This window comes from Rhinoraja longicauda, chromosome 3 (genome assembly GCF_053455715.1).
Source record: "Rhinoraja longicauda isolate Sanriku21f chromosome 3, sRhiLon1.1, whole genome shotgun sequence".
In the NCBI taxonomy this organism is placed as follows: Eukaryota; Metazoa; Chordata; class Chondrichthyes; order Rajiformes; family Arhynchobatidae; genus Rhinoraja; species Rhinoraja longicauda.
The window spans coordinates 27732100-27749314 of NC_135955.1; the positions used below are offsets into that span (position 1 = coordinate 27732100).

The following is a 17215-nucleotide window of genomic DNA, read 5'->3' on the forward strand; positions in this document are numbered from 1 at the left end:
CTTATTGGACGGAGTCCAGAGACCAAAATTACAGATAAAAAATGTTCACGGCATCAAGGTGAGCGGAACAGCATAGACTGCTTTCACAAGTCATTGTGGGATATAAAATTGAATATGTCATTTAGCACAGTTGCCCATTTGGAACATTGGTTCAGTCCTTGAATCCTGGCGAGGAGTCCTTTGCAAAGTTAACTGATTTTTAGTTTTTCTGAATGGTTTGCTATAATTGATTGCCTATGTGGATTTTAGAGATTTAATATTCAAATACATCGCTACGATCAGCAGACTAGATAGGGTAAGATAGACGTCACCCTGTGCTAAATCACATCGGACGTTCACAACAATGCACTGTTTTAAACATTACTGATATCAATTTCTTGAAAGCATGTATCACCAGATTTAAGAACAACTTTTTCTCTGCTGTTATCAGACTCTTGAAAAGTCTTCTTGTAGGCAAATAAATTTTCCTGAGCTCCCAATCAACCTTGTTGCACTTTAAAACAAAAATATGTGCTTTGCCTGTAGCTATAACACTATTCTGCACTAATTTTTTTCTTTTTGAACTACCTGTTGTTATCATGTATGGTTTTGATTATAAGAATGTATGCATGATTTTCCTGGGTAGCACGCAAAACAAAGATTTGCACTATCTTTTGGATAATTCACAGCAGGCTTTCAACCTATTGACAAGTACGGCATGATCGAATTTATGGGGTCAGAGGGAAAGCATATAGCTGCCACACAGATAGCATACAGTGTCAGAGGCAAACACAGTCTCTGAAGATCTGAGGCTGCAGTACTAATTGTTGAACTGCTGTGCAAACAGGCCATCTTTTTATTCCACATTTAGAACGTGAACCAAATTTAACTTCCGCAGTTGCTGAGGAATTTATCCTCGTGTTATCAGATCATTAGTCCAGAGCTTTAGGCTATTGAATTTTGTCTATTGTGTTGTAGCACATAATATACAACTTTGTAGCAACATTATATGCTGAACCAGTTATGTCTACAGGTGTTACTGCTTGGGGATCTGCAGTGTGCTAATACATGCAACATAATATGTCCAAAATAAAATCGTACAGCTATCTTGATCTTCCTAAACCTTGCAAGTCTGTGCCATTAGGTGAAAGTGTACAGAGATGACTCCAAAGCAGACTGTCCAAATTAAGTAAATGAATTACCTGCTTGCTGTGAACCCCTCCTGTTCACCACTGATATGTTTCTACCTACCTTTTGTGGAGACTAGTATTGCCAAGGTGAAGGCTGGGGTCTTCTTAGACCCCCTCGGTCATGGCTGACCATGGGTGATGCATCCTAGTTGGCTGCTTGCTCCACACCTCGGCTAGAGCAGCGTTGCTTGTGGCTGAAGAGACCAATGCGGGAGTGACAGTCTCTGTCGCAAAGGTCACATTTGTGTGTGGATGGTCTGTTGAAGTTGCTGCGCTCCTTTCTGCGTGCCCGCTTTTCTGCCGCTGCGTTCGTCAGTTTCTCTTCCCCCGTTTTGAGATGTTGGTTCAGGGTACCTCTCCGCCTTGTATGGTCAGCTGCAAGGCTCTCCCAGGACTCCAAATTGATGTCGAGCACCTTCAAATCTCTCTTAGACATCCTTGTAATGCGCGAGACAGAATCTCGGCGTTGGACACTCTGTCTTGCCAGGATATACCCAGGATACGGCGGATGCTTCTAAGATGGAAGGTGTTGAGTCTTCTCTCCAATCTGGCATATGTAGTCCATGTCTCACTGCCGTTGACACAGCCATTGTAGACTTCCATCTTTGTCTTCACTGTCAGCTTTGGGTTGGTCCACACTCGAGTTGTGAGGCGAGCGAAAGTTGTAGCTGCCTTCCCGATCCTCTTGTCAATCTCTGTGTCCTAGGATAGGTTGTCGGTGATGGTGGAGCCGAGGTACGTGAACTGATGGACGGCATCGAGTTCGTAGTCGTCGATGGTGATGACAGGCGGTGCCTCTGTATCCTGTCCCAGGACGTTTGTCTTCTTCAGGCTGATGGTCAGCCCAAAGTCCTTGCAAGCCCGATAGAAGCGGTCCATCAATGACTGTAGTTCCTGCTGGGTGTCTGACACAACTGCTGCGTCATCGGCGAACACCGATGTCTCTGATGAGAGCTTCACGTACTTTTGTTTTGGCTCGGAGGCGGGTGAGGTTGAAGAGCTTGCCGTCTGATCTAGTACGCAGGTAGATCCTCTCTGTTGCGGTGCCGAAGGCATGTTTCAGGAGCAGAGCGAAGAAAATCCCAACGGTGGTGGGAGCGAGGATGCAGCCTTGTTTGACGCGGATGTCGAAGGGCTCCGAGAAACTGCCATTGAACTGCACTGTCCCCTTCGTGTTGATGTGGAAGGATTCTATCATGCTCTGCAGTTTTGGTGGGTAGCCGATCTTTGGGAGAGCCTTGAATAGGCCATCTTTGCTGACGAAGTCAAACCCCTTGGTGAGGTCAATGAAAGCAATATACAGGGTCATCCGCTGTTCTCTGCACTTCTCCTGGAGCTGGCGAAGGGAGAAGACCATGTCTACTGTTGACCTTCCAGCTCGGAAACCGCACTGTGACTCTGGGTAGACACGTTCTGCCAGCTTCTGCAGGCAGATCAAGATGACCCGAGCAAGGACTTTGCCGACGATGTTGAGGAGGGAGATGCCTCTGTAGTTGTTGCAGTCGCTTCTCTCGCCCTTGTTCTTGTAGAGGGTAATGATCGTGGCATCCCTCGTGTCCTGCGGTACAGCTCCTTGCCAGCACTGACTTCATGCAAAGGAAGCAGTAAGGTAGTCTTGCAGTGCTTGATCAGGTCTGGGGGAATCCCGTTGCTGCCTGGGGCCTTGCCTGAGGCCAGGCTGTCAATGGCTTTGCTGAGTTCTTCTACCGTCAGCTCTCCATCTAACTCATCCATGGTCGGCAGGCACCTGATGGCGTCAAGGGCTGAGGTAGTTCCATGTAAATATTGCTAATAGTTCTCTTGTATGAGGATTACTAGACTTATGTAGTGGAAAGAAAATTCTAAATGGCTGTAAGAGTTGCTGCCTTATAGCGTCAGAGACCCAGGTTTGATTCTGACGATGGGTGCTGTCTGTATGGAGTTTGTTCCTTCTCCCTGTGACCGATGGCTTTTCTCCAGTTTCCTCCCACATTCCAAAGACGTGAAAGGTTGTAGAGTAATTGGCATCTGTAAATTTTCTCTAGTGTGTAGGATATAACTAGTGATCGTGAATGGGTAATCTTTGGTCGACGTAGACTCTGTGGGCCTAAGGGCCTGTTTCAATGCTATATCTGTAAACAAAAGTAAACAGAGACATTGGTGTTCATATACACAAGATCTTAAATGACAAATGTTTTCAAGTAGTTTAAGAATGAATGTTACAAATTATCTGGCATTATAAATGAAGGAGAATGAAGCATAGCAGACTGCTAAGTGCCAGACTTTTGAAAATGTATCGAAGGTCCAGAGGTGTTTACTAGGATGTTAACAAGGGTGAGGCACCAAGTTTTAAAAAAAGGTTGGATTTGAGGATTATTCTCCATGGACAGACAAGATTAAGTAGAGACCTAAATGAGATTATTAAGATCTAAGAAGTTTCTTGATGGGGGGAAAAATTATTCCCAGATTTAGAAAATCGATCAGTAACTATAAACCCTCAATTTGAAAACACCAGGAAAGATTTAGAAGAGAGATGAGAATTATTTTCAGTCAAAATTGTTGGAATCAAGAATGGGCTATAAAACAATTAGGAACTTGCAGGTTTTAACAAAAGCAAGTGGAGTGTAGGAATAAGCACACAAGACAGGCACAAAGAGTGGGTGCAGCCATTACAGGCCAAATAGCCTATTTCCATACTGTATAATTTATTACAGTGTTAGTAATGCTGCTGATGATTTGGTTGTGTGGAAGGAACTGCAGATGCTGGTTTACATCGAAGATAGACACAAAATGCTGGAGTAACTCAGCGAGACAGACAGCATCTCTAGACAGAAGGAATGGGTGATGTTTCGGGTCGAGAGAAGGGTCTCGACCCAAAGCATCATCATTCCTTCTATCCAGAGATGCTCGCTGTTCTGCTGTTACTCCAGCATTTTGTGTCTATCTTTGATGATTTTGTTGCCCTGATTACGATGGAGATTACGGCATGTAAAAATAAATAGTTTTTTTCTGTTCCTTTCAGTACAGCTGAAAGCAGACTACAATAAAGGACACGTTCTTGTAAAACAGGTATATTTATATTGTTTATTTTATTAGTGTTGTATTTAATATGTATTTAATAGTACTCTTATTTTTGACATGTTTTGATTGGAGAAACTGTTTCACTGGCAGTGTTAAAGATAATTGTAAGACAGACATGGAGACATTTCTACTTGTTGAATTGTGATCTGGAATGCATTGTGTGAAAGGATGATGGAAACAGTTTGATGGTTTTTTTTTCAAAAGAGTGTTTGATAGCCACTCGTAAAGGAGTATTTTGCAGAGCTGTGAGAGAAGAGCATTTGAGAGATTAATTGTCTCCTCGAATTGAACAAGCTCTCTTTATGATTCTTGATCCCAGGTGATGGAAATGGATTTAATGATAGTTTTGAAAAATGGAATTGGATAAATACCTACAGAGAAATAATTGGCAGGGTTGTGAAGTAAGGGTGGCTTGTGATATTTCTTGAATAGTTCGTTCAGAAAAAGTAACCAATCGTCCTACGTCATTGACTATCACTTTTTTGATTATCACTTCAGCTTTTGCTGTGAACAATCAGAAGCCTGAATTTGGGCTTCTAAAAAGATTCCAAATATCGGTGATCAAATTAAAACTTCCTCCAGACTGATCAATTAACTTCTATGTTGCATTATCTCTTGTTGTTATGTCTGTACAGTAAAATCTCATCGTAGCCGACACCTTTATAACGGATTTTGGATATAGCGCGCCTGCTGATCCACCCCCGACTCACTGTCTCCCCAACCATTTGGAGCCCCGGCTTCTGACTGCACCCCTGACTCGTAAGGTGCACCAATGAGCCCTTCTTTACCCACTGTATTGTCCGCTGATGTTGTGGCCCTGGGGACAGTGCTTTCTTTGGGCCGCCATCCCCTCTCTCACCTGCTGCTGCTTCTTGCTGTCAGCTGTGGCTCTGTTCACTCCCTGGTTGGCCGCCGTCCGTCCCCTCCTCCTGCCGCTCTGCCACCCGGCCTCTTTCCCGGGAGTCGCTGACATCACCTTGGAGGCGACAGCAGGTGAGAGCGGAGGGAGCACCATGGTGACTGAACGCGTCTTGGTGTCGGCAACGGCCTGAAGAAAGCATTGTCCCACAATAACAGCTGCATGAATTGGTGAAGAAGAGTTCACTGGTGCAGACCAGCGCCTAGTTTTAAGGTGAAACAACACAAAGTGCTGGAGTCATTCAGCAGTCACAATCAGTCTGAAGCCATCAACTGCAGTTCTTTGTTTCAGATACATATAATAATACCGTACTCAGTTATAACGGACAGTCTGCAATAACGGATACCATTCTCCCACCCTGTGGTTCATTATGATGAGGGTTTGCTGTATTCACACTTCAGCTCCCAATATTATAATGTCTGTATAGATACCTCCTCCCCTTCCACTACACAAAATATTTGGGCCGATACTGGTGACTCTCAGAATAAATAATTCTACAGGTAACTATTTGCAAATGCTGGTGACCTAAATTAAAAATAGAAAATCAGAGGAGAAATTTGATTAGATATTATTCACTGTAGTTGAAAAGTCTACAAATTGGAATCAGCTCTGAAGTATTATAAGAAATTTCCTCATTAAAAGAATTGTAACTATTTTGAATTTCTACCCCAAACATTGTGGATACACAGTTACTGAATGTATTAAAGACTGCTATCAACATATTTTGGACCCTATAGATATTGGATATGGGGATCAGGAGGAAAAGTGGACATGAATTACTGGAAATTTACTGAATGACAGAGCAGATTTGAGGAGTCAAATGACCCTTAACTAGTTCCTGTATTCTCAAATACAGGAAATGTTCACTCAGTGGGTTTATATACATATTTTTTTCTCTTGGTCTCCTCCAAAGTTAGGGATAAATCCAAGCAACATCAATTCAGAAGATGTGGGAAAAGATAGGGAAGTAAAGTTGAAGCCAGGACAAATTCTTCACATCGTCAACATGGATGGGTGACATTTGGGTTGAGAGCCCTGAGATAAGAACAATAAGACTTATTGAGATAAGACTTACTGAGTGAGATAAGACTTGATTGAAGAGATACGGATTGTGAAGCCAGGGAGAGGAAAAGGGCAAATTTTTGCACATGTTACTTTGCTGTTCAAGAAGAGAGCAAAGCCAAAGAGGGGAAACTATAGGCTGACTTCAGTGGTTGGTAAGATTTTAGAGTCCATTATAAAGGTTGAGGTTTCTGAGTACTTAGAAGCACATGATAAAATAGGCCAAATTCAACGTGGTTTTGTGAAGGGGAGATCTTGCCTGACAATCTGTTGGAATTCTTTGAGGAAGTTAATAAGCAGAATAGACAAAGGAGAGTCAGTGGATATTGTTTACCTGCATTGTCGGCTTTTGATAAGGTTGCTAAAAAAGGTGAGAGCCCATGGTGTAGAGGGAAGATACTAGCATAGATAAAAGGCTGGGGCCGCTGCTATTCACATTGCATATCAATGATTTGGATGACGGAATTGAAGGCTTTGTGGCCACGTTTGCTGATGATACGAAGATAGGTAGATTGGCAGCTAGTGTAGAGAAAGCAAGGACTCTGCAGAGGGATTCTGATGGGTTGGGAGAATGGGCAGAGAAGTGGCAGATGGAATACAGCATAGCAATGTGTATGCACTTTGGTGTTAAGAATAAAGGCATATACTATTTTTCTAAATGTGGAGAGGATTCAGAAATCGGAGGTGCAAAGGGACTTGAGTGCTGGTGCAAGATTCCCAAAAGGTTAATTTGCAGGTTGAATCAGTAGTAAGGAAGGCAAATGCAATAGAAACGTAGAAAATAGGTCCAGAAAGAGGCCATTTGACCCTTCGCGCCAGCACCACCATTCATTGTGATCGTGGCTGATCATCCACTATCAGTAACCTGTGCCTACCTGCTCCCCATATCCCTTGATTCCATTAGCCCCATGTGCTCTACCTAACTCTCTTTTAAATTCATCCAGTGAATTGGCCTCCACTGCCCTCTGTGGCAGAGAATTCCACAAATTCACAACTCTGGGTGAAAAAGTTTTGGGGGTTTATTTGGAATGTTAGAATTTATTTTGGGAAGACGAGAATATAAAAATGGGTGTAGTGCTGAGGCTTTATAAGGCACTGGTCAGACCACATTTTGAGTATTGTGAACAGTTTTGGGCCCATAGCTTCAGAATAAAAGGACGTACCTTTAGAAAGGAGTCATTTCTGCAGTCAGAGTGAATCCGTGGAATTCATTGCCACAGATGGCTGTGGAGGCCATGTCATTAGATATTTTAAGGCGATATTGACAGATTCGTGACTAGTAAGGGTGTCAAGGGTTATGGGGCGAAGGCAGGAGACCGGGATGAGAGGAAAAGAGAGATCAGCCATAAATGAATGGCAGAGTATACTCGATGGGATGAATGACATACTTCTGCTCGTGGCCTCACTGTGGCAATGTAGGAGGCCCAAGGCAGAAAGCTCAGTGTTCGTATGGGAAGGGAAGTTAAAATGGTTAGCAACCGGGCGATGCAGTAGTCCTTTGCGGACTGGTTGCTAATCATTTTAACTCCCCTTCCCATGCACACACTGGCCTATCTGTCCTGGCTTCCTCCATTGCCAGAGTTTGGCCACATGCAAACTGGATGAACGCACCTCATGTTCCGCTTGGTAAAACATTGTTCTCCGATTTTAGGGAACCTCTTAACTAATCTCCCTCCTTTCCCCATCTGTACTCCCACCTATTTCCCTCCCACCCAAACTGCTCCTTTCCTCCCCCTGGCTTCACCATCCACAACGTTTCAACCCTGTCTCACACCTATTGTTCTTAGCTCTGACATTTGTTCCAACCATCTGCCTATCAAAAAATCCTCTTCGTCTGTGTTAACTTATTACCTGCCACCCTTTCACCTACCTCTCCCCTTTTCCAGCTTTCATCTCTAACCCTAATGCAAAGCTAGGTTCTTTGCGGAGAGACACAATTAATATTTCAGGTCGATTACTTTACATGACAACTTCCTGATGAAGAACATGGACCTGTACTACTAACTCAATTTCTTGCTTCAAAAATACTGACTGTCCCGCTGAGTGCTTCCAGTATGTTTTGTTTTTATTTCAGATCTCATGAATCAATACTTTTCCGTTGTACAATTGAACAAATTCTGTATCAATTACTATCTTCTCTTAAGTTATTTCTGATTTAGATTTATTTGAGAAATAGACAATACTTGTCTTTGTAGAGTTATTATATGTATTATTCGATGTATTATACAATTATAATATGTAGGATATTAGATCCCTATGGTTCGATTATAAATAAAGGTGTTATTTGGGGAACAGGAGGAGTGGGATACAATTTGTGTCAACTTCCATAACATCTTAATGGCTTGACATGCATGTACTAGATCCAAGAAACTATTGGTCTACCATTTTTACAGAATATACATTTGAAGACATAACCATAAACGGTTGTTATCCCAAAATCTAACTTTGCTTCTTCAGGATTTTCAGGGAATGTGGAAGCAAGAACTAAAACATGAAATGCAGGATCCAATGTACCAGGTATGACTTATTTTCAAAATGATATATTATTTATAACAGATTAGCTGGAAAGATACAGATAATTGCCAAAATACATTAAAAGTTGTTGATCATGGCAGAGAAGTAGAAATTTTAGTCTTTAAAATTGATGGGTTTGTTTGACCTCCATATTTACCCTTTTATTGACTTTAAATGAATTGTTTGCTTCTTAACTTGCACCAAGTCTCAATCGCCTGATTGCCTTTTTGCTTACTGACCTGCACTGACTCCTGATTAAGCAGCGGCTCTATTTCAAAACCCTTAGAAAAAAACAGAGAATGTTGGAAATGCTTGGCAGGTGAAGAGAGAAACAGTTACATTTGTAGGTCCATGAGCCTTTGTCAAAACTGGGAAAGAAAAAAAAAACAAGTTGGTTTTCAGTAAGAGGTTTCAGTGGAGAGGGCTAGTTAGAACAAAGGGAATATCTCTGAATGGATTGTTGTGCATCTTTGTCTGTGATGTATTGCTGATGGCAAAACCATGGGATATTCCCAGCAGGCCTGGATATACTAATGGAGAGTGGAAAAACTGAGTCAAATGACAAAACAAATGAATAACATCAAGTTCAAGTTCAAAAACACTTTATTTGTCCCTGTGGGGCAATTTACAAAGGCACGTAGAGTAGTACAAAAACTATTTGGGGGGGGGGGGGGATTAGCAGGGTGAGCAGCGGGACAGAGGTAGTTGGGAGTTGAACTAAACAGCCTTGGGGACAAAGGTTGCCCTTCTCCTCTGTGTCCTACAGCCTGGGCCGCGAAGCCAGCATCCTGAGCGGAGCCATTCAAATGCAGAGAACGGGATGTGTGAGGGGTCCTGTAAAATCCTGTCGGCTGACCTTAGCATCTGCTGGTCGCATAGGATGGAGAGGGTTCTGCCAGGGAGTCCAATAATTTTGGAACAGACTTAGGCTGTGCTCTGCAGGCGGTTTCTGTTCTGAAGGCTGATAGAATGGAACAAGCAGGTGAAGGAGAACATGATGACGCTCTCAATGAAGGAATTGAGCTTCCTCAGGAGACACTACCACTGCTGGCATTTCCTGAGGATACCCTCTGTGTTGGAGGCAAATTTCAGCAGGTTGTGGAAGATTGTGCCCAGGTACTTATATTCCTCAACAATCTCCACAGGCTTCCCATGGATAGAACTGATAGAAATGGTCAGCAATGATACAGGTAGAAATAAAGAGCAAGTTACCAAAAATTGTAAAAAAAGACTGAGTCTGGAAGGCTACAACATGCCCACATCGATGCTGTGTTCTTCAATCTTGCGTTTTGCTTGATTATATCAGTGCAGGAGGCCATAGACAGTTTGTGAGAATGGGATGGAAAACTAAAGTAGTAGGCAACAGGAAGCTCGGGGTCACTCTTGTGGACTGAATACAGGTGCTTTGCAAAGCAATCACCAGCTAACTTACCATTTTTGTTTATAAAATGCTTTTGGGTTATTAATAGATGATTGGTTTTGCAGATGAATACAAAAATATTGTACTTGCATTTCCAGGTATATAAAGATGACACCGTTGTAGCAATTAAGGATAAATATCCGAAGGCTCGTTTTCACTGGCTGGTTTTACCATGGGAACCTATCCTCAATCTAATGGCTATAAGAAAGGATCACTTAAATTTGCTTCAACACGTGAATGATGTTGGAGAAAAGCTGGTACAAGAATGTGTGGATTCCAAAGCATTAACATTTCGATTGGGTTACCATGCTATTCCCAGCATGAGGTAAGGTGAACACGCTAAAATTGGAGCATGCTTTACATTCATCCCATGTAACCAAATCTATTTTTGTTCTTGTGGTATAACCTTACACTTGCATTGTAGGTGAACCCCTGGTTTGAAAATAAATAGCTGGGAAGTACCTTTGCTGCAGCCGGGTTTTATGTACTAAATGAAACATTTGCAATGTTGCTTGTTCCACCTAAAAACAAATACTTACATTTTATAAAGAATCTTTAAGGTAACAAAATATATTAATGGGCTTTACCTGGGCACGGGTCAATGAAGGTATGGAAAAGAGCTGCATTAAAAAGTATTGAGATGGATGGCTGAAAGCTTGGTCAAAAAGGTAGATTTTAAATTGTATTTTAAAGGAAAGAAGATGGAGAGTTGAAGAGATTTAGGGATGATTCACAGAGTTTGGGGTTCAAGCAGCTGAAGTCATCAATGGGAGAACAATTTGAAATTGGTAATGTTTTTACCCCAGAAATGGGGAAATGCTAAAGGCCTGTGCTGCTATTTGTCTGCTTTCACAATTGTTTTTTGCATTTTTTAAATTCAAAAAAAGAAATATCAATAAAGGACCCATAATTCAAAGTAAATTGAACTACTTAATTAGTGTAGGAGCAGACATCTACAAGAGCCATGGTTTAGTTTTTGTCTGTACTGCACCCTACTTTTTTCTTTCATTTTGGGTTTTGTGTCAATCAATCTGCAGCGTGACTCAGAATATGTAAAGGAGAGTTCTAGTGCTATTGCTGTTTTAAACACATTTACATTTGCCTGCAAATTGCAGTGACTCCCAATTTTTGTGTGCCTTATTAGTCCTTGCAGAAGCAGCTCCACACAGTGAGATACTTTGAAGAGGAGTGCCTCATGTGAAGACACTCTTACACAAGGCTGTGCAGGAATTGAGCTGAAATAATTTTCTTTGGTAGAATTACAGTCTAATGGTGACCAAGCCACAAGTATATAAATATCCCATATTCGTCATTTAGTATCTTAAACATTTGACTGAACCACAGAACTTTGCATTATTGACAATATTGAAAGACAATGGGGGAGGTGGGACATCATATCCTTTGCAGTTCTGGATTGTTATACTGGAATAGAATATCATTTTCTGCCTCATCTATTAAATGTGTTACTTTTTTCTCAAATTGGCTTCTTCCTTTAAAGTCAGCAAAATTGCACAATGCAATGTCAAGTACGTCATTATGTTTGTGACATACCTGCAAGTATTTTTTTACACACGTATTTTTTGAAACCATGCTTTAAGACTAAAATTACTCCTAGCAACCTGGGCTGTGCTAAGTTATTGAAGAATGATTGATATAAAAAAACTATACAAAATTTATAATGAAAGTATTTATCCTAACACTTTCTCTCGTAAAAGTATTTCTTAAACTTTCTTTGAGTAAAACTGTTTCCTTTAAACTTGTGTGAATAACAGAAAGCCAATTTTGTCCTAATGATTGAGACGTCCTTTGTTTTATCTTGTTTTATCGTGAATCAAATGCAAAAGGAGCAGGAGGTATGTCACCCCTAAAGCCAATTATCCAATCCTTGATTAAGGATAGAATTTTTCATTTTGTTTACTTTTGCTGCAGTTTATGGAATATAATTATTGTTTGGTAGCGTTGAATATTTTCAATTACTAAAAAAAAAAGTTGCATAAATGCTTCCAAGTTGGATTTCTATCGTACATTATGGGTGATTGTAATTGATCCTATATACTCAAAATCATCTTTGCCCCCCCCAGTTTCGCATTGCTCCATCGTCCCATCCCTGAGTACTCTATGACATGGAGTTGAAACGTATATTTTGTTATTGCACGCACAATAATAGTGGGCGGTGATCTATGTACACTTTTTACATATTAAAATCTGTTATCACAAATCTGAGTGATCTCAGTTTGGAATTGAAAGACTGACTGTCCACAAGAGCAAAATGCTCCAATGATTCACAACGCGGAAGAAATTTCTCCTGATCTCTGTCTTAAATTTAAATCCCATATTATGAGGCCACGCACAATGGTTCTACACATTTAGTTTAAGGGAAACAGCTTCATGGGGTCCAATCCAATGCAGGATTTTATATTTAATTACATCCTGAAGATTAAACTAATTTAGTCTTGTCGAACTCTTAAGAGGATTGCTTTAGTATAATTATTTTTGGGTACTGGTTGATAGTTAAAAGGTTGCTGAATATTTAATCACTGTTAATTCTCTTTTACCAGTCAACTGCATCTCCATGTTATTAGTCAGGATTTTGATTCCCCGAGCTTTAAGACAAAAAAGCATTGGAATTCATTTAATACAGATTATTTCCTGGAATCCCAAGGTAAGAGGAGCATCCATCTACTGCAATAGTTTTCAAACTTTTCACATTGGGTGTATTGTCTGAGACACTTATTTCAACTTCTGAAAGGTCAAAGCAACTGTTTTGGCACACTTGCACCTCACTGGTGAGAAATGCTGGAGATTAAACCTTTTGAGAATAATTTACAGAACTTACACATTTTTCAAAAGACACAGGATTTTTCTTTTGAAAATAGCATTATTAACTAGCATTTTTTTAAAATGAATAAGTCAACAAATATAGATTTTTGATTACAAATTTTTGAATTACAAACTTTAAGTAGGTGAACTAATATGGATATCACGCGAATGAACAAAACTGTCGAACTAAGTTAAATTTTAATTTTCCTCCAGATTGCTAGAAAGGTTTATTTTAGGTTATGAACCCTTTGTTGGTGAATGGAATATATGAACATTTTAAGGCATCACGATTTGCTATTTATCCTAGGATGGTAGTTATTACAAATAAGCAAAGTATATTTTAAAATTATATCAAATTTGTAATACTGATATAGTCAAAATGATGGTGTTTATGCTCTTTACAAATCACCCCTCTCCACTCACACTTTCAGCATTTCGTCATATTCCTTTCTTTTTTGTTTACTCATCTAACTGATCTTTAAATGCATCAATAAATATGTACATAAGAAATAGCAGGAAACGGTCGTTTGACTCCTCATCACTTCCACAATTCAAAAAGAATACGGATTGCTTTATTCTTTCAGCACCTGTACTATCCTATATCCCTTGATTGCCCTAACATCCAAAAGTCCTCAAACTTCAGTTTGGAATATTTATGACTGAATCGTTTGCACTTTCATGGGTAGAGAATTCCAAAGACTGACTATTCTCATCTCAGTCCTAAATGGCTGAATCTTTATTTTGAAAGCGTGACCCCTGGATCCAACAAAATAAATATAATTTCTGTGTCTATCCTGTCTAGTGTTTGTTTCAATTAGATCATCTCACATTCTTTTAGATGTTACCGAGTCTGCTTAATCTCTTCTCAACGGACAATCCATTCAACCCAGGAATCAATCTGATGAGCCTTCATTGCACTCCCTCTGCAAGTATATCCTCCTTTCCACAGCGAGACAAGACTTCTGTTCACATTTCAGTTGAGGTCTCACTCTTGAGAAGATGGCGATGAGCTACCTTCTTGAATACCTGCTGTCAAGCACATGAAGGAATCCCTTAATCCTTAAAATAAAGAACTATGGAAACAGATCTAGGATCTATGGATTTTTGGAAGATTATAACTAGTACATTCACTATCTTCATCGCCACCTCTAGGAAGAAAGACATTGGGTCCTGGGAAATTACTGTCATTTAAAACACATGTTAATTGCACCCGCCTTTTAATGTTCATTTCTTTCAGGTTCATTTTTTGGATTTTCACTATTACGGAAAGAAGAAATTCCATGAACCTCTAAAAAAATTCTCTTAACTTTCATATTCCTTAAGATAACTGCACTTCAGTTTGTAAGGGACCTCCATTAGCTTTTGCTAATCGTTTCTACATATCAATGGAAGCTCTCACAGCTTTCTAGCTTGATAGTGTATTCTGTTTTCCCTTTCTTTATCTAGCTTAGTCTTCCTTTGCTAAATTTGGAAATGTTTGTAATCCTTTGATCACTGTAGATGTTCGCAACATTGTAAGCTTTTTCCGGTAGTATTGTTTCGAACTTCTTGTTAACAGTTTTATTTTCACCTTGAGCATATTGGTTTTCGTGATTACCTGGCCCCTTTGCACGTGCATGTGATTTGGAAAAGGGTTGAGAATGGTTCAAGATTATTTCACATGACTGTTTTGGCAAAAGGTATTTGCCCTTTAATGTGTGGCAAGGAATGCAAGTAGACTTTGGTTCCAAAAGCCAGCTTTTGAACAATTGTCTACCTTGCACACCTTCTCCTCCAGAATATTTTTTTACATGCAGACAATTGGAAACTAACAAGCCTTCTCAATTTAAATGAATACTAATGCTTGTATTTTTATAATTTAACTAGATGTGATGAAGATGGTGGAACAGGATGGAAGGATAACTGTCAAGGAAGGAATATCTAAGTTGTTAAAAATGCCACTAATGTGCCATGTTTGCCAACAACAATTGTCCACCATTCCACAATTGAAAGAGCATTTGAAAAACCATTTCCCCTAAAGTTTAGCAATTTCATTGTGTCCATTTGCTGTTCCATTATCATTCACTTGCCTATTATTATCATATCATATCATATCATATATATACAGCCGGAAACAGGCCTTTTCGGCCCACCAAGTCCGTGCCGCCCAGCGATCCCCGTACATTAACACTATCCTACACCCACTAGGGACAATTTTTACATTTACCCAGCCAATTAACCTACATACCTGTACGTCTTTGGAGCATTAAGAAGCTTTCTGGTGAATTTCTCCAACAGTGCACGTGCCAGGGAAGCACTTCAGCGTCGCATATTTGGCTGTCGGCTATGCTTGAGTTGGTAGCAAACATGCCTCTGGGTCAGGAGGTCGTCTGTATATATCCCACTCAAGTCGAGCTCAAACATTTAAGTTAACCCTTAAATCAATTACTGCTATACTAAAAAGTACAGATTTTAAGGTAAGATGTTAAACTGAGGCCTTGCCTGGGTGCTACAATGAATGGAAGAGGTTTCATATTATTATTTAAACAGATTATGTGATCAATAATAGAAAAGCTTTGTGGGAAGTGTTATATACATATTAGTTGTAGCTGTAAAGCATTTTGGGGTGCCTAAAGATCGTTAAAGTTACTACACCAGTGTAAGTATTTTCCAAAGCTTTCGATGGCTGGAAGGACTTCTTGCTGGAAGGACTCAGCAGTTCAGACAGCATCTGAGAAGGGAAAAATCCAGATGACTTTTCGGTCGGGGACTCTTCTTTAGGATTTAATTTCCCTCCACAGATGCTGCCTGACTGACTGAGTTCCTCGAACAGTTTTTTGGCTCAAGGTTCCACCATTTGCAGTCTCTTGTTTCTTTATATTATTTTGCAGTTTCAATAAGGATCCAATGGCATTCAGATGGGAAATTGTTTTCCAGTGTTGAGGCTTTTTCAACTGTTAACTTGTAATATCACATTCTGGGTATTGAAGTCAACCATGCAAAGATGGGTATTACATTACATTTTCCGTTTATTATAGTACTGCTAACCTGACACCTGCAAAGTTATATAAGCGGGACCCATCTCTCACTCCCGGGAATGGGAATAATTACTTATTTCGATTAAAGAAGCCTGATCTGTATGCACGGAGAGAGTAAGTAGGTCCTAACTTTATAGTACATTAAAATTATTCCACATTCCAATTACAAAATACTAATGCTTCCTTAAAATAAAGAACTATAAAATTATGCTATACTTACCCCTCTGCACATAATAATCCTCCTTGTCTAATTTAATAAAGGAGTCATTATTCCTATACATATGTACTTTATTCTGGATAAAATATTGCAGGTTAGACTCACAGCTGATTTATGTTAAAAAGCTATATCTGAAGTGTAGACAGTTACTGATTTTAAAAAGCAAAGCTATAAATTGTTAATTGAATTTAATTTTTATTTTGGTTATATAATTTAGAATGAATACTATTATGTAAATATGTCAGTATAACTTGTATTTGCTGAATTAAATGATGAATTTGAAATGATGACTCCAGTAACTTAATGGTTAGAATCTATATTCCAAAAACATCTTGTGTTGAATTCCTGGTCATTGCTTCTCAAGTGACTTGTTTACTGCTGGGACAGCACTTGCTTGAAGCAATATCAGTGCTACAAGCAGTTTCATTTCTGGTCATATTTAGTTGGAATTGACTGTGTGTCTGGAATCCTACACCCAACATGTTTTAGTGATTCCTGAACATATGACCATTGAAGCAAAAAAAAATTGTGATCAACTAAACATAGCACAAAAAGTAAGGAGATTTGTGTTTGGTAGATTATTTCTTTGTTGTAACAATGCTTCTTGGCAATAAATCTTATACCGTTGGAAAGCCTGTTTATTTCCCTTTTAAATGGTGCCACATTTGTAAGGAACATGCATTTGTGGGATGAGCAGCAGAGCTGAGTATGTGGGTTGCGCCCATGAAAAATCTGCCAAATCTCTGCCAATGCCAAACAGCTTATTCTGCTATTGACTCTTGTTCGGTGTTGTTTGGTGGATTGGATGATTGAAGTCTGAAGAAACAAGACATATTGGCAATTTAACAATTTATTCATTTAATAAACAGGAGCCTCAGTAGCGTGTGGAAGAACCATACACAGCCACAACAGCCTGGCACCTCCTCCTCATGCTGGTCACCAGCCTGGTCACACACTGTTGTGGGATGGCATCCCATTCTTCAACCATCATTTGTCGCAAGTCAGCCAACGTGGTTG

At 39.9% G+C, this 17215-nt stretch overlaps 1 protein-coding gene across 1 annotated transcript; it reads left to right on the forward strand.

Annotated features, from left to right (window-relative positions):
• LOC144590762 (aprataxin-like) lies at positions 1-16770 on the forward strand. The gene is made up of 6 exons (XM_078395186.1): positions 1-58; positions 4171-4217; positions 8668-8727; positions 10243-10469; positions 12703-12806; positions 14831-16770. The coding sequence occupies exons 3-6, from the start codon at positions 8680-8682 to the stop codon at positions 14980-14982; spliced, it is 531 nt and encodes a 176-aa protein (XP_078251312.1). The 5' UTR covers positions 1-58; positions 4171-4217; positions 8668-8679; the 3' UTR covers positions 14983-16770.
• Positions 16771-17215: the final 445 nt, after the last annotated feature.